The sequence below is a fragment of the Euprymna scolopes genome, chromosome 43, assembly GCF_053919585.1.
Source record: "Euprymna scolopes isolate OS-2025 chromosome 43, ASM5391958v1, whole genome shotgun sequence".
In the NCBI taxonomy this organism is placed as follows: Eukaryota; Metazoa; Mollusca; class Cephalopoda; order Sepiida; family Sepiolidae; genus Euprymna; species Euprymna scolopes.
This window is the reverse complement of record NC_136524.1, coordinates 34,184,894-34,203,773: the sequence shown is the minus strand read 5'-3', so window position 1 is coordinate 34,203,773 and position 18,880 is coordinate 34,184,894. Positions and strand designations below refer to the sequence as shown.

Here is an 18,880-nt window from a genome sequence, read left to right as displayed (position 1 = left end):
ACTCTAAAGTAATTAAAATATAATTTGAACTGAAGTATATGAAAAACAAAAACAAAAAAAAACATGAAAACAACTATGGAACTTTCTTACACAAATTCAACAGAGATATAAGAAAGACAAAAAAAAAAAAAAAAAAAAAAAAAATCACTATGTGCTATTTAACGATATCTGTCTACAGAAAAACATGTTGCATTAATACACAATATATATATATATATATATATATATATATATATATATATATATATTAATGGTCTGGCAAGGCCAGAGGGGAGACAACGGAATCAGCAAAACTAAAGCTAGCCTGCCAGGACACTATATATACAAATGTAGGCAAATTTTATAGGTTTGGAAATATAGGTGCTTTTTTACCAATAAAGTTTTAACCATAGAATATCTATAACAATAGAATAATCCAAAAGCCTGCAAATTTTTATGTAGTTTTGTCTCATAGACTCAAACGTATGAGCATTTCAATATTCTATTTAGCTAAGAATATAGATATATCCACATATATATAAAATTAAAAATATAGGCAGAGATACCTAGAGGCTTGATGTTTCATCCGTCTTATGCAACCTTTCTCAAGAGGGATGGTCATCAGATGGCGAAACGTCGAGTCTCTAGGTCTCTCTGCCCCATTTTAAATTTCATATCGTCGGATTTTATCCATTTTAATAATCACACACACACACATATATATATATATATATATATATATATATATATATATATACATACACATACACTACTTTTTCGCCAAGTTTTATAAGTTCAAAATCTTGATGAGAATTGATGAGAGGTTCGTTGGAAAGCTAATGACCTGAATTCTGTAGTGGGCTATGTGACATTTGCCCTTAAGGTCGCACATTATTGTTTAAACAAGTGGGTAATCACTTTTCTATATTAATTTAATGTAAAATGAGCACCCACTTTATACCCACATTGGCTATAAAGTGGGTGTTTTTCTATGTTAAATTAATATACAAAAGTGATCCCTAATTATTTAAAACTATAATTTACTCATATCATTGAAATTACTCATTTCCTGAGATTTTAACTTGTTTTTGTTTTCAGCGAAAACCTATAATAGTGGTAATTTAAAAGGATAGAAAGATACAGCACCTTTGTCAATATTTCAATTACAGACATTTGTTCTCCTAGTTTTGCGTATGAATTAAAATATTTGATATTTCCCCAAAACCTCTGGCCTTGATGAAAGGGGACACTAAAACTTACTGCTGTAGTTTGAAATGATTTGTAATAACAATAAAGAGAGACTTGATTCCAACTATTTCTCATATGTTATATCTCCCCTCTTTGGTTTTCATACATAAAGTAAATTTCACAATGTATAAGGATTATTTGATACTGGAAATCACATAATTGTACCCTATTTCCCAAAGAAGGAAGATATAACATATGAGAAATATTTAGAATCAAGTCCCCCTTACTGTATTTCAGATCTTTTGAAACAATAGCAGCTAATTTTAGTCTTCATTAAGGCCAGAGGTTTTGGGGAAATATATATAGACTGGGTGTGGGTGTGCAAAAAGTCTTTACCAGACTTGAAACTTTAAATTGAATATCTAGACCTGCAGTACACTTTCAATTTGTTTTTTTAGCCAGCAATAATTGTTGTTAATGGGTCAAAACTGAAGACAAAAAAGTTGACCATGGCAGAGTAAGTAGAATAAAATATTACTCCTGCTGATTTTTTTTTTTTTTTTTTTTTTTTGTGCATACTTAAAATCAAACATTCACAGTTCAAAGTCGCTTAAACTAACCTTTCATATCCATTTGTCTGTAGCAGTAATGGTGCTGGAAGGACAAATAGCGACTAAGGCTGGAGCACTAAACATTCTGGTTTTGATTCTAATAGATGGTACACAAATCATTCTTTTTTTTTTTAATAACTTTGGAAATTATTACTATATATATTGGCTAATAATCAATAGAGAATTGGCTCTTTAAGAAATCTGCATCAATTAAAATATAATATTTATGCATATTTTATGACTGGGAAATGCTGAGCAGCCTGATTATATATATATATATAATATGTATATATATAATATATGTATATATATTTGTTAAGTGTGTACCAATTAATTGGCAGGTAATTGGCAATCGGCCTAATCAACCACTTTGCCGATTAATCAGCCGATTAATTAGTTTTCTATTTCCTATCAAATTTAAATCATTTCATGACTGCCAAGTGACTCATCAGATAGCTTTGACACTAGGGGTATACCGATTAATCGGTAGATATTAGGTAATCGGCCAATTTGTCGATTAATTACATTTCTCTTTCCTATTAAATTTAAACCAATTGATTAATGCCAAATTTCTCATTAGATAGCTTTAACACACTAAAAAATAACTGCTAACATTTGTTAAGTGTCTGGCTACTGTTATGGTTTTTGGCTTTTAAACTACAAAATAGAATTTCCAATTCTTAACTGAATACAATTAAACAATTAGATAAGAAAAACAAACACCAACTACAAAGTACAAATTGTAATTCTTTAAGTGAACAACTATAAACTGAAGTTCTGCACCTGCTGCTGCTCTACTTCCTCTTCTATTCTAGCTGCCTGCCTCCTCTGCTCTCATAGTCTCCTCAGTATTTAAAGTTGAATACTTTTAAGTTGTAATGTAGAAACATTAGACTTTCTCTATTCTTATGCCGCAGCCTGTTCGTCATAGGTTCATACACATCACCACCTGTACTAAAGAGCCTCTCACCCTCCATGATGAAGGTGGTGCGCTTAAATATTTTGAAGCCAGTTTACTCAGCAGTGGTAAGATCTCCTGTGTATACTTTCACCACTGAAACGGATCATCACCTCAAACGAGTAGTAAAGCTACATAATGGTCAAGTTAAGGGATTTACTCCTTTTGAGTTTAGATTGGGATTCTTGTATTTCTGTTGCAGTTTCCAGGTTGAACTCAGCTTCCACCTGCTCTGTTTTGATTTGTTACTGTAGGCTTATTTGAAGCCAATTCAAACAGGCTTGAAAGAGTTTTACTTTCACTTTGATCTTCTTGACCCTCAACAAAGCGGGAAGTGTATCCTGTTGATTCTGTTTCATTATCATCAGTAGAAAGTAGATGTAGAATCCAATTCTTAGTGTTTTCCACGTCATTTTTTTTTAAATTTAAATTTGGATCTAGGAAAGTAGACAAAAATTTTTATCATTTAGATAGGATGAAAATCTTGCTTCCATTGATTTTTTGAATTGTTCAATAGTGGTAAGGATTAACATATATATATATGTATATATATAATGGTAGCAGGAGTTCGAAAATGAGGAACAAGAGTATAACTGATGAAGAATACTTTATTTTCAGTTTGCACATCGTTGCAATTTACTGTATAATTCCTTAACATAAAAACTGAAAAGTGAAGTCAGAAATATCAGAATTAGATTGTACAGCTTTTGAAAGAAATAATCTCAAGGCTAAAATTGTAGGTATTATCATCGATATGGTTGAAGTTCTGTGACTTGCTTCTTTGATGATTTTTTCCAAATGGATTCAGTAACTGGACAATTTTTTGAAGAAGTACCCAATAGTAAGTTGTTAAGGTAGGAATTTTATAGCGCCGCAAAATCTTGATTGAAAAAAAAAAAAAAAAAAAAAAAAAACTCTTGTTAAAAAATTCCAGTTTGTGCAAATCATTCTGTTTCATATATGTGCCACGAAAAAGTCCGTTCTGATTAATGTTTACCATATAAAAAATATTCTGTTATTCTGAAAAACAGCCATTTATTGAAGATAATCCAGAACATTATGCAATTCTTCACTGAGTATTGCACCCGGGAATGGAACCATTCTAAGCACAGCTCTACACTGTTCAAAATCATTTGAAAACCAATGACCTATCAAACTCAGAAAGGGAGCATTATCTGTTGTAGCAGTCCAAATGTCTGTAGTCAAAGAAACCCTGCTAATTTCAGCAAGGAACAATTAAATTTTTGTTTTACTTTTGTAAATATATCGAAAATTATTTTGCAGTGAAGTTTTTGATGAAATGTAATTTGAACAAAGTCTTATAACAAGTCTATTAAATCAAATGTCAAATCCAATGGTTACAGAATATGGTTGAATATCAACAGCAATCATTTCTCCTATCAGATAATGGATCTCTCGTGATCTGTGATCATTAGTATTCCAAACTTTCTTTTTAGCCAATATTGATTCTATAGTAGTTTGGTGTTTCATTGGAGGCTCATAGTTGCTAGCACTTTTCCTGGAATGTCTATCCCTGAATATTTATTGTGCTTCTTTTTCTTATCTGCAATTTTTGCTTCTTTTAATCATTGTAAAAGTTTTTTTGTTTTTTTTGAGTCTTGAAGTTGTTGCTACTTGTTTCTGGAATGTCTGTCCCTGAATATTTCTTTAATGGTTTAACATTTTTAGTTGTAAAAGTTTTTGGTGATTTTCCACCCTTTGATGTGATAGTTTGACATAATTTGCAGGCATCTGTATTCTTCGTCTTGGAATTGATACCAAAGAACTCAGCAGAAACTGGTTACCATAATGGTTTAATGTTGTCAATATTTGGTTGACTTTTCACGTAAATTAAATTAAGTCAGATATCTAATTAGTAATTTATCTCAATTTAAAATATACATTATCTAAACCAGAAAAAAAAAAAAAAAATATATATATATATATATATATATATATATATATATATATATAATGATAAGTAAGAGTCTAAAAATGAGGAACAAGAGTAGGACTGATGAAGAATACTTTATTTTCGGTTCGCACATTGTTGCAATATTACTGTACAATTCCTTAACATAAAAACTGAAAGATGAAATAATTTTCTTTGACAAATGATTTAAAGTAAAAAATGTTAATTCGACAGGAAAAGAAAGGGAAATTTTCCATGTTTACATCTATTTGCTTCAAATTCAGTACAGTTGTAAAAATCTACATGTTAACAGCGTGTCATGCCTGTTATTTAGTAATACGATGTAGACGATGCATGTCTTCTCAAATTTTCCCTAGCAAGCAAAACAGTATGTTAAACTGTCTTCCTATCCAAAGTTAATATTAGTATCATTTTTGACAACACAATCTGCTGACAAATTGGCATTTGAAAACTTATTAATCAACCAATTTGATTTCGGTACATTTCTTGAGATCATGACGGGCTCCTTGCCTGGACCAATGTGTCTCTTCCTCTCCAGAGTTTCCTGTCTTCCATCAGTTGCCTCAGATCCTCAGGTTCACAGTTGGCATCGTGTGTTATTTGTTGGATGTACATGGATCTAGGTCATCCTCTGCTTGCGTGTCCGTGTCGTGGAGTCCATAGCAATAAATACATCACTCACCAATTCATGCTTGCTCCTCAGACAATGACCAGCAAATCGTAGGTGTCTTTCTCTGATGGTATTAGATATGGGAGGTAGGTTGCCATAGAGTTGCTGCTTCATGGGATGAGTTTGCCAAGATATATTTAATATTGTTCTTAGCATACAGGTGTTTTTTTTTTTTTTTTTTTTACAAGGTGATCACCTCTTATCAAGGCCCAGAAGCCACTCAGGGATAAGGGTTATTGTATGTACAGTACGTTAGTGTGGGGGTTTAATAAAAATGTCTACTTAAGGAGGCGGATCATCAGGAATTTGTTTACGTTGGACTTGAAGACATCCAGTTTGTAGTCAGGTGGGAAGCACGCTGACGGAACAGAGTTCCACAGGCGTGCAGTTCTAAGAAAGAAGCTTTGTTCATGGAATCTACATTTTGGTTTAGGCACAGATACAAAGTGGGGAAAATTTTTGTGCCATCTAGTCTTCTTTCCAATCTTTTGGTGAGTGTCCAGGTTGTAGCACTGTAAACAAGGACAGACTCTACTACTGCCCTGAAGTGGTGCCTTTTCAGTTTGTCAGTCAGTCCCGAAGTCCATATTGAATGTAGCCCATCCAAGGCGGTCCATGCTTTTGAGATGCGAATTCCGATATCTCTCTCTGTGGAAACTATGTTGCTGCCCAGATACATAAACTCAGCGACTTCTTTCAGTGTTGATCCAACCAAAGCCCTGATCTCTCTTTTCACATTGAAAGTCAGAAACTTGTCATTTATGTGGAGACCAATGTCATTTGCAAACTTTTCTAGCTTACGTAACAGTGTTTCGCATCAGCAGTGTTGTTCGCGAACAAAGCACTATCGTCTGCGTAATCTGCATCAGTTATGTGTGCTGATTGATGACGTCTGTTCTGGATTCATTTAGGGTGAAGCCTAGCATGTTGTGTGTGTATATATATATATATATATATATATATATATATATATATTACACACACACACACACACACACACACACAGTAGAACCCCGGGACACGGTGGCCCCAGGACACTGTTTTTTCAAGTTATGATGTGGAATGTTCTTTCAAGCCCCTGGTTACGGTATTTGCTCTGCCTTACGGTGTTATTTATAATGTTATTTGATTATATATGTATATTATATACTGTACTGTATTTCAGTGCAATATATCTACAGAGAGAAAGAGAAAAGAGAGAAAAGTAAAAATTTTACCTTCATTAAAATCACATCTGGTAAATCTGGCAACCCACATGGTTTAGAGAGAGATTCATTAGAAAACTGCAAGTCAAGTAAGAAGTCTCTATCATACTGCTTCTTGCCATCAGGATTGTGAGGACTCCATTGATCTTAAAAAAAAATAAAGTGTATTAAAAAATAAAGCAAGATATTGAAACGAGTATGAGCAACAGATTTTATAAGAAATTCACAACCATAATACTTGCTTTAACAGTTTCTTGAAAGAATGTTTAAAATAAAGTCATCACAACAGTTTGGAAGCTCTTTTTAGAATAAGAGAAATTGGAAAATGCAAAAATTAATTTCCCTTAAAAAAACAACTTATCATGCTGCAATTGCAGCATTATTAAATAAAACATGTGATTTCATGATTCATTCATCCGCCATGGAAATATAACAGATTGCAGTTACCTCCCCTGCTAGGATACCATCTTGGCTGTATATCATTTAAGTACTAGTAGGAGTGCCCGGCGTTGTCTGGGTGTTTGTAGGTGTGTGTTGAAAAAAAAAAAAAAAAAAAGTGGTAGTAAGCAGGCAGGCTAGAACGCAGAAAAGAAAGTGAAAGAAAACCCAACATCTTACGGCTATGCCATGATGCGGCCGGAAACGTAACGAGTTCAAATTTAGTGATATCAATCAAAAAATGATTTGCAGAAATGGCGTTGCTTTTAAACCTACCACGAAGGTGGTTTTCTATTTGGGGAAGGGGGGGGGGGCTCTAGCAGTGTCCAAATGAATAGCAATTATCTGATATGAAGGGTTTCCCCCACATTGATCAAACCTAATTGCCTTCAAAATGTCCCGGCCAGGAAGGACAGGTGGATGACTTTGTTTTCGATCAATTTTGCTTTATTCATACGAGAAAGATAAACAAACACTCGAGACGAGGGAATTTTTTAAAACTCAATGAAAATAAAGATAGAGATAATAAAGAGATGATGTCTGTTCACAAATCGGAGATATTACGATCTAGGAAGTATAAGGAAAGTTCTCCATAAACGTAACTGATGCAAGAAGGCTGACGAAAATAGCCTTTAGCAGACATACACAAACGCACACACCCATTTTGCCTTTTATACAATAGACTGGGGGGGGGCTGTACCTGGAGTTGCCAGGTGTGTGCGTGCTCTTAAATAATAATAATAATAATAATAATAATAAAAGGGGGGGGGTAGATAGGTAGGATCGAACCCGAAGCCCTGAGGCGAAGTTGGATAATAAAGTGTGAAAAAATGTAACACGTTAACTGCTTGGCCAGCAAGAAAGAATAACTAAAAGACGTTCGAATTTAAGTAGAAAGAGAATTGACAAGTGCCCACACTTAATGACTTAATGAGGTCAAATAAAAGTCGCAGAGTTAACATTTTCTGTGAGCGTTATGACGACATAAGCAATTGCTATTCAGCAGTTAACATTTTCTGCGGGACAGTTTTTAATGAGGCTAAAATCCGGTTTGTTTGTTTGCTTGTACCCAACTTCGGGGAAAACTAGCTTCCCTGTTTATTAGGGGAGTGTCCAGACAAAAGCAATTGCCTGATATGACGGTGAAAAGCTGACATTGATCAAGCATTTACATCACTTTCCAGAGACCAGGTAATTGCAGATTCGAATCCAGTTTCGCTTTTTTTAGACTGAAAAAGCAAAAGAAGAACACGGCGATGGAAAAATCTGGAAAAAATAGTGCATGAAAGTCGGGCAAATTAAATATACACGCGAACCCCTGTTCGTAACTCGTACATATTATCATTCAGACAGCATACCCCACCCCCCAAAAGCATTTTGCGGACATACAGAAAAGGTGCACACACATACATACACATTTTTGCTTTATATATATATATATATATATATATATATATATATATATATATATTAGATAACTGGCATTTTTTTTTTTTTAATAACTATTTTTGTTAATATTTTATATATTATTTTTTGTAATTTTTTTGCTATTTTCAAAATAATTTTGACATGCAATTAAGTAGAAAGGTATTGGTTTTAATTGAAATTTAGTGTTTAAATTTTTGTTCTTATTCCAAAGAAATACCAAGGTTTGACCTGAGGATTTTTTGGGTGCTTATGAAGTGTTTGGATGTGCAAAAGAAAAAGTTTTGGTAGGTAGGTAGGTAGGCAGGCTCGAACCCAAAGCCTTGAGTTGAATAGCCTGATAACTTACCACGACGCTACGAAGGCAGAGAAATGAGAATATTTGAAATTAAACAATTAAAAAGTTAAGTGACAGGTGCGTAAATTTAATGAGGTCAAACATCACGCCATAGGAGAATGAAATAAGCCAGTTTCTGCGTATTTGTTTGTTTCCCCAAGATGTTTGGGAAAACCAGCTCCCCATAAAAAGGGGAGTGTCCAAATGAATAGCAATTGTCTGATATGACAGATTTTGGCTGCATTAATCAAAGCTTGTTGCTTTCTGGATATCCTTGGCACAGGTGCCAGGGAGAGTTGTTTTCTATGGATTCAGTTTCACTCATATAAAAGCCAAACAAACATGCGAAAAGTAAAAAATATTGCGAAAATAGTATGTAAAGGTTGCTCAAATAAAAGATAGATAGATGCGACCCTCTTTGATAAATCGTAGATATTATAATCTGAGGAGCATATAAAAGTTTTAAGAATTAGTGACCCCCCTCTCTCTCCAAAAGCTTTTGCCAGACATACAAAAAATGTGCACATATTTTCGCTTTTATATTATTGATACTAGCGGGAGTGCCCGGCATTGCCCGGGTGTTTTGGCAGTGTAAAAGAAAAAAGTTTTGGTTGGAAGGTAGACTCGAACCCGAAGCCTTGACGCGAAGGTGGAAAAGAAAGGGAAAAAAAGACTGATATCTTATCTGCTCGGCCACGGAGGGAGAGGAATGAAAAGCGTTTTAATTTAACGATTAAAAAGTTAAATGACAGATGGGTGAATTTAATGCGGTCAATCATCACGCCATACGGGGAAACTTAACTTTGACTGCAAACCAGTGTCTGTGCTTCCCCCAAGACGTTGAGGAAAACCTCCCCATAAATAGGGGAGTGTCAAAATGAATAGCAATTGTCTGATATGAGGAGGTTTCCCCAGCATTTGATCAAACCTTATTGCTTTTCTGGATGTCACTTGCCGAGTGCTAGGGGGCGTGTTTCGCTACCGATTCAGTTTCGTTTTTATACTGATAAGCCAAGCGAACACGCATAGAACAAGAAATATCGCGAAAATAGCATGTAAAAGTCGTCCATATTAAAGATACACTCGAGCTCGTTTCATAAATCTTAGATATTATAATCTAGGTACCATATAAAAGGTTCTAAAAAACAGTAACCGTTCCGAGCCCCGTTTAGATAATGAACCAAGGCCTTAACTACCTGCAGTAAAGCGGCATATATAAAGTTTGTTCGGTTTATCAACTATTTAAAGTAAATCAGGTCACGACGTCATCTGACGCATGCGTTGTTGACCCTCCCCTCTTTCGAATCTGTCTAGACATCTCTCTCTCTCTCTCACTTCGTCTTCCTTACTCTAAAGACTGGAAAATGGCATCTGGCTGTTTTTATTAAAAAAAAAAAAAAAAAAAAAACTTCGATTGTTAATATTTTTTGTAAGCGTATTTTTATTTTTTTTTTTTTACTTCACAGGCTTGGCTTGGCTTTATTTTTTGTTTAACTATCGTATTTACCTATTTTGAATGTGGTAATAACTTTGGTAACGTTGCCATAGCGTAGAAGTTCATAGTTTAGCTTTAATTAATTTTTTTTTTTTTTTTTTTTTTACCGATAAAAACATTTTTAAATTGTAAATTCAGACCGCCATTAGAGGTTGCTGATGCCAAGATCACGTGACATGACTCAGCGGGTTTTAAATACAAGTTGACCCAAAATAAACGGCAGCGTGTATACTTTATGTAGAAGAGTTGGCAGCCGTATTTTTTTGGGCAGTTATAAATCGATTTAAAAATATGTAATGTTTAACATTAAAATGTCACTGGATCAAAAGTTATGTCTTTTGTTTTCCTTAAAAAAAAAACAAAAAAAAAAACTCTTGAGGCCCTGGGGATGCAGCGCAAATTTTCACAAGATTTTTTTTACTGTGTACATCTATTTAATGAAATACAATTTGTGGCAAAATTTCAGAAAAAAAAATAAAGGACGGTTATCTGGCAATCATCTGGAATAATAGACGCACGGACGAACACCCCTGAAAACATAAGTCCCTCTCTGATAAATCAGAGGATCATAAAAAAAGAAGCTTAATGATCAAGTATTTTTTAATTTTTTTTACAGAGAAAACTTAAATTTTAGTAGGGACAATCGCAGCAACAGCCATCTTGAAAATTTCAGCTACAAAGAGGGTAGGGGACAAGGGAGATAACATCTAATTCTTGAAGTTTGTCTAAATGCACAGAAAGTTCTAATTTTATTCATTTTGGAACAACTGTTAAAAAAAAAAAAAAAAAAAAAAAAAAAAATCTAAAATTATTTAAATTGCCAAAATTTGATGACACCTTGTGAATTCGGTAGAGTTCTCCACCGGCTTTGTAGCTGAAATTTTCAAGATGGTTACTGTCGTGATCGTCCTCATTACAAATGATTTTCTTAAACTTACTTGATCGAATTAAGCAATTTTTTTTTTTTTATATTAATGAGAACTTTATTCTATAACGGCCATCTTATTTTTTAAAATGTTTTTCTATGTTGCACAACAACATTTGTTTCCAAATTTTCACCTCATTGGATCCATAAACAAAACTCCTTTGATTCAGCTAAATCCATTTTCTCAAAACAGCATAAGTAATTCATATATATATATATATATATATATATATATATATATAAATAAAATAGCTATAGTTCATCTTCACAATCTAAATTTTGGAAACATGAAAACCATGTACTTAAATGTACAATCTGCAACGGTCTTCCAAGTAGTCACATTTCTATAACTTTGCCCAAGTAGTTTACAAAAATAATTTAGTAAAATATTTTTTTTTATTTCCAACTGTTCTACTAATACCACATGAAATTTGGTCCTCTAATTCAATGCCATTGTAGCTTTTCAGGACAGTTAATTTTTTTTTTTTTTTGATAAAATTCTGAGAGAATTACTTACTCTACCATTAACCTTAGATCCGAGTGATACAAGCATTCTACCAACCAAACATATTCTTTATTCTTACCATTGCTCTCCCCTAAATTTCCATAACGATTTTTTTAAAAAGTTTTGACGGTTGTTTTTCTGGGGGTTTTTCCCCCCATCACATTCACGTTTTATTTTGTTTTTCTGATTTTTACATTTAACATCGTTTGTTTGCCTTACGTTAGTTTTTCTCCGATTTTTTTAAAATAAAATATTTACTTCGCTTATTCTTATGTTTTGATTAACCCCCCTATCTCCTCCCTCACTCGAGCACACACACCTCTAAACACCCGAGCAATACCGGGTACCCCCCTCCTTAGTCTTACATAAAAAAAATAAATAAAAGTTAATTGCCCTAAGATGCTAGAACGGAGGAATTATTTTCATGCAAAAGGGTCAATTTGGAGAGAAAAATAAAAATTGTCTCAGTCATTAAGGATTTCTCCTTCACTGACAGAGGACAGAAAAGGCGAAGTGTAGCATCAGAATACTACACTGATCTTGGCCCGAAGTCCAGGTGGAGAAATAAAAAAAAAACGTCTTAAACTGGAAAGTTTAACGAAATAATGTGTCACTCGGACAAGAAATGTAATTGAAAATAAAAAGTAAATTTATCTAAAATTTGTGAATGATTTGTTAGCTTTAGCAAAAAATGTTTTTTGATATTTAAATAAGTGGGCAAAACTACTTAAGTTTTCCAAACGTCACGTTTTCTGTTAGTGATGTCACTTGTTTGTAATGAAATTTATTTTTGTCTATTTGTTAAGTTTCACACCCCTTAAGAATTACGACAAACAAAAATAAATTTCATATTTAAAAGTAATTTGATGTCCAAAATCTAAGGCATAAAATTTTCAAAAGGCCAATAATTATGGCCCACTAACTGTAATTATGGGTGTCAAACGCCTTTAAAAAAGATAAAACAAAAAACCCTTATCCTACTTCTAACCCTAGGTACGAGTGGCAAGCCTCCTCTTAAAACCTTCTTTAGTCCTAACAATAATGCTAAGTCTAAGTGGCAAGCTCCTCACCAAACAAAGTTTCTTTGTCAGCTACATAAAAGTGTCTAAAAAAATAAAATAAAAAAATCCTTTCTTAAAAAAAATTTGTACCATTTATCACCCATAAAAACAAATTAGTCAACTGTCCTAAAACGTTACAATGGTCTCGAAATGGTGAATTATTTTACATTAAATTTATGTAAAACTAACCCCCACTCTAATTTCTAAAATTTTTTTTGTTTTGTTTCTATCAAGTTTTCAGGATGTTCACACATAATTTTCCTTAGCTTTATCATTAACCCAAAGTCAGAGTACACAGGATTTATCTCTGATAGGGAAAAAATGGTTAACTGCCCTAAAACGCTAGAATGGCTCAAAATAAGGAATCATTTTACATTAGATTCTAAAATAATACTTGTTTATCTTTCATTAAAACTTTTTAAGGTATTCACACATTTACAAAGGTAAAATCACATATTTTGGAGAGGTGGTTAGATGGGGGGGGGGGGTTAACAGAAGGTATTAATCTACAATAATACCAAAGAAATATTGCAATATATTCATTTTTAAACAGTCCTAGATTTCGATTTCAGTTATTTCTACATATAATGTATTACAATTCAGCTTTGAGTTGTTTAACTTCTTTTCTTTTTATGAATACATGGCATTTGTAAGGAATTGCAGCATATTTATATCCATTTACTGCAGATTATTTGGAAACCATTAATTTTTGGAGATTTTCAGTAGCATATTCTAATTCCTAGCACAAAAATACACTTATATGGTAAATTTCATGGCTAAATCTTGTTTTAACAAAAATACAGCATTTTTGCAGAAAAAGTAGTGTAAAAAATGTGACAAAACACATATGGTCTTAAATAGGGAAAAATATCCAAACGTGTGAGGCACAAAAATAGTCACAACTTCCTTAATTTTAGTTGGATTTAAAAAATATAAAAAAATTCTTTCCAAGCTCATCAAGCTCTATTTTAAGCTATTTCAATTTTTTCATGTGTATTGCTACTTTGCCTAATTTTAACGTTCTGAACTTCTAGTTGCATCATGGAATAGCGGTAAGACGTCAGATTTTCTTTCACTTTCTTTTGTGCCTTCACGTCACGGGTTCAAGTCTGCCTACTCCAACTTTTTTTTTTGCTCAACACACATCTCCAAACACCCGTGCAACGCTGGGGTAACCAGGCTAGTGGAAATTTAAACAAGACAAAATAAATAAGTAGAAAATCAAGCAAAATAATTTTAAAACCTCTAGTGCTAATTTTGAGTGGAAATCTTACTTTTAAGAGTAAAAAAAAAAAAAAATGGTGGGAATTCTCACCCCTGGTTTCTGTGGATAAGAAAACATTGCTAAAGCAAAGAAAGCACCAAAGATTTTACTCCAACCTGAAGACTAAAATTTAAAGTTCTTAGCAAATCCTCATGTGTTGACAAATTTACAAGATATTTATGTAATAATTTTATAGCTTAAAACAATATTACTGTAATAAATACTTTTATAACAATTTGGGTACTTGTAAAGTTTAATCAAGACATTAAAAAATGAAAATAGCGAAAAAAAAAAAAAAAAAAGTTATATCGTACGTATCCGTTATGGAATGAAGTTTTTCAAAAAAATAAATCACTTAATTACATCAAGTAGTTTTTTTTTATAGCGAAAAAAAAAACAAAAAACAAATAACAACAAGCAATTTGTTATGACACCAATCAAAAGGTAACCATGTTTTGATTTTTAGGAAGAAAAGCTAGTATTAAAGATGGGGAGGAAGTGTTGGCGCTTTAAACCGAGTTATCTCCCCATGGTGTGTTAAAAAAATTCAAAGATGGCTATCTTCAATGTGCTGTCATAAAAACATGTTTTCCACTGTAATAAAAAAAAAAAAAAAAAAATACTCGATCAAATTAAGTGAAATTTTTTTCTGAGATCTTCAGTCCAAAACAAATACATACAATGTACCCCCCCCCGATATTTTTATTTTTTTATGTCTTGATTAAACTGCACAAGTACCACAATTTGGTTCAATTAATAATATAATGCCATAAATAAACTGGAGTGGGGGATGAATAAAAACAGAAGAAAATACAAAGACTCTCAGGCATCGCCCTAACTTACCGTCTTTATATTTACATTTAAGACTATTGTCTTCACAGTCATCAATACTTTCTTCTTCCTCTTCATTATTTTTTGCTTCATTCTTTTCATTTTCCTTTGCTACAATTTTATCTTCAATTTTTATTTCAACTTTAGTAATGTCTTCTTCATCTATGGCAGATTTCTCTTCTTTAGCTGCCAAATCATTTGGTGGAGCGCTTTCTTCCAGATCCTCTTTAGTTGCTTCATCTACAGAAGAAGGCTGCAAAATAAATATGAAATAAAATTAGCAATACATGAATATGTTATTAAAAAAAAAAAAAAAAAAAAAAAAAAAAACTATCTTTGGTTAGTCTCCAATGTATATAAAGTTATCTTATTGGATTTTCAAAATCAGACCCATATAGTATTTAAGCTGATAGATAAAACCTGCTTAGATTTATTGATTATTTAGTAATATAACACACTTTGCTGCAATTTTTTAAATTAGTTTGATCCAGACAGTCTAACAATATGAAACTTTTTTTTTTTTTTTTTTAAACTAAAAAAGAATTTAGCTAAGGGAATAACAGTGTATTTTGGGTAATGTCAGATAGGTAAATCTAAATTGGCCCAGTTTGCTAATAGACCAAGAGACATCAGAGTTCAAAGCTTATTAGCCATTCCAAAGACTGACAGAGAAAGAGATAAGAAAGGGGTTATTTTATGCTGCTTTGCTAAACATACAGCATTATAAAGATGAAAATCAAGAATAAGTGGACTCCATTTGAAGATTGAAAACAATGAATGTAATGGATAAAATTTGATTACTTAAGAGGACAACTTCATAAGTATTTGTTGACACTGGACTTGAAGATGACCTTCCATTTGATTTTAGATACATAAAGGGGGGTGGGGGTGTGAAATGGTAATAGCAAGATAAATTTTTGCTGTGAATGTCTTACAAGGAGAAACCAGAGATTAAGCTCAATCAAACCCCTTTAATGAGAATAATGATAGAGTAGAGAAAGATTAACAAGATCTCTACTATTAGAAAGAGATTATCTCCCACTAGACTGCAAAGCCGATTTTCTAATCTGCCAAGACAACAAAGTTCTGAGTGCCACCTCCTCAGTTGTGGTAGAAGACTGGATCAAATCAAACGTTCTTATAGTCAGCTAATATACTTCCTAAATTCTAGTGTGACAGCTACAGAGAAGCAGTGACAAGGCAAATTAGTTTCTTCACTTTTATTGTTCTTCAGTATTTCTATTGTGAAGTCATTTATTGAAATAAAATATAAGAACAGGACATTATTGAAAAGTATACAAAAAAATAAAACTATACAGATAAAAACAACACACTTAGTCTTTATTTGAACTTTTAATAACAAAATGTAAAAAAATAAGTTTTTATTTTATTTGAAATTATATAAGAAATGTTTATGAAATTGAAATACATTTCTTTTTTAATTGAAAAAGTTTTTATTTGAATTTATAATGAATATATAAGTTTATGAAAGCATAGAAATAAAATTATTGGAATCAAAATAAAATTTCAATCATAAAAAAACATCTAATACATAATATTCCCAAAATAGTTGGAAAAAAAAAAAAAAATTTTTTTTTTTTTTTTTAAAAAAGTGTTTTCAATACTTCTTTTAAAAATAAACTAATTTCAATAATTCTTAGTTAAAATAACACCAGAAAACCTTTTCAATGATTATTAAATAAAAAAAATAAGGATCAGAAAAATTAAATAAAAAAAGTACACGCACAGAGGAGATATAGGCGTGAGAGTAAAAAAAAGGCAAAGAAACTGATAACTCTTAACTTCCGGTAGCAACCACACTGGAAGTTAAGAGTTAGGTTAGCTGACTATAACCTCAGACTCTTATAAAGTAGAGATCATCATCAACAGTAAAATATTTCTTGGAACAATAGAAAGATCCAACTATTTACCAGAAACCGTTATACGACAATCATGTTGACACACCAGTTATCGTTAGATCACCGGAGTTAAGCATCATTGAGTCTGGTCAGTACTAAAAAAAAAAAAGGGGGGACCATTTGGGAATATTAAGTGCTGGATGTGCTCCCTGCGTTGGTTCCAGTCATTCTAAATTTCTTCTTACCACTGAAATCAGGCAATGCTAACTTAGAAGTGAGGTCTGAGATTGAGCAATCATTGTTTCACAATTACATATGCAGGCACTCTTACAGAGGGTATCCATTGTCTCCAGCGAAGAGACAGAACGGAGACCATTTTTTTTTTTTTTTTTTAAACTGTTTTAGATATAGTGAACGATTAATTCATCTCTCTTTGAGATATAGATGTGTGTGTATATATATGTATATATATATATATATATATATATATATATATATATATATATATATATATACTAGCAAAAAGTTCTGAGTTCAAAAACAGCCTACAGAAAATGGACTCTGATTTATGAAAGTATGATAGGTTATGAAAAGGAAGGGTTGTAAAGAGATAGCTTCGAATTTGGAGGTATCAAAACCAAAGCAAAATATGATGAAAGTAAAAATAAAATAGATAAACCCCATAATTTATTATACCATACCTGTTCACACTGAAACACTTATCACAATATTCTGTGGATCTATATTAAAAAACCTTGTTAAACTTTGTGACATATTTCCATTCTATGGAGGTTAGGTGCGAACGAACACCCCATAATTTTATTATACCATATTTCTTCAAACTGAAAAATAATTATCAAAGTATACTTATGCAGATAGATATTAAAAGTCTTTATTAAAGTTTGTGCCTATATCCATTCTATGGAAGCCAGGCGCGAACGCAGACCCCATACTTTTATTATACCATCCCTATTTAAGTTGAAACATACTTATCAAAATATTCTTATGTACATCTATATCAAAAACACTTGTAAACGTTTTTTTTATTTCCATACTTTGTGGACCAGGCACGAACGCAGACCCCACAATTTTAATAAACCACCGTTCTGCCAGATCAAACATACCCATTCCTGTGTCTTGATATATCTTCTATCATCATGTGATCAGTTTTCTATAATAGTCAACCATATAGGATCCTATTCGTGACCAGACACACACACACAGACGTTCAGCTTTATATTATAGATATATATATAGTAGACAACCCCCCCCTCCCCTAGAAAAAAAACAAGCATTACAGCAATAAAAAATACAGACACCAAATATACATTCAATATGATCACACAAACAGCCAATACCTGATGCAGGTTTCGCAAATTGGTCGATTTTATTCATTATCAAATTCCTATAATAATTCCTAGGAGAATCACGTTTCCAAACAAATATTTACAGATGGTAGCATGATAATTATTTTCCTATCGACAAGACTGGAAACTTTTATACATTTGCCACATTTTTTTTTCACACCTGCACTCTCCAGGTTTACTTTCTTTCTCCATACATTTAACATTTTTTTCGTCTACCCTACCTAAAACATGGAGCCCTCCCTTCACAATTACGTTATAATCAATTTGAATGTTCACATACATTCACCAGATTAAGGGAATTTTGGATTACAGGAATTTTGAATAGTTATAAAATATTGAGAACTAAATAAAACTGTTAATAAAAACAATTTTGACTAACAAATGCTGCACAGTTATATATATATATATATATATATATATATATATATATTCTATACTTGTTTCTGCTTCGATAATAGAATTGAATATTAGAAATTACATTAAGCATCGTAAGAGTAATGACCATCATGGATGATGGTGTTTGCTACTGAATGACAGTGTTTGACAATAGGATACAGGTAATTTGCATACCAATGCAAGCCCTTGTCAAGAAGTGACAGCAACGATTTGAAGGGCATTGATCACTACTACCAATCACAGTCATCAAGTGATCAACAGTGCCTGCCACTGAATAATGGTACTCACCAATTGATAGTTGAATAGGGCCCTGACACTTGTCATGATACATAGTGATCAACAATGACAATAGTTGCAGAGTAAACCACTGCCTGCCAGTAAAACCAAGTACTCGCCTAAAAGTGCCAATGACCCCCAGAACTCGCCACTGAAG

At 32.5% G+C, this 18,880-nt stretch overlaps 1 protein-coding gene across 20 annotated transcripts in view; it reads right to left on the bottom strand.

Annotated features, from left to right (window-relative positions):
* Nucleotides 1-18,880, bottom strand: part of LOC145268276 (eukaryotic translation initiation factor 4 gamma 3-like) — a 222,638-nt gene that overhangs the window by 48,103 nt on the left and 155,655 nt on the right. For all 20 annotated transcript variants that reach the window (XM_080123658.1, XM_080123651.1, XM_080123653.1 and 17 more), the window contains 2 exons: nucleotides 14,838-15,078; nucleotides 6,557-6,690 (listed from right to left, as the gene is read on the bottom strand). In XM_080123658.1, coding sequence (XP_079979784.1) covers nucleotides 6,557-6,690; nucleotides 14,838-15,078 — 375 coding nt within the window. The remainder of the gene's footprint in view (nucleotides 1-6,556; nucleotides 6,691-14,837; nucleotides 15,079-18,880) is intronic.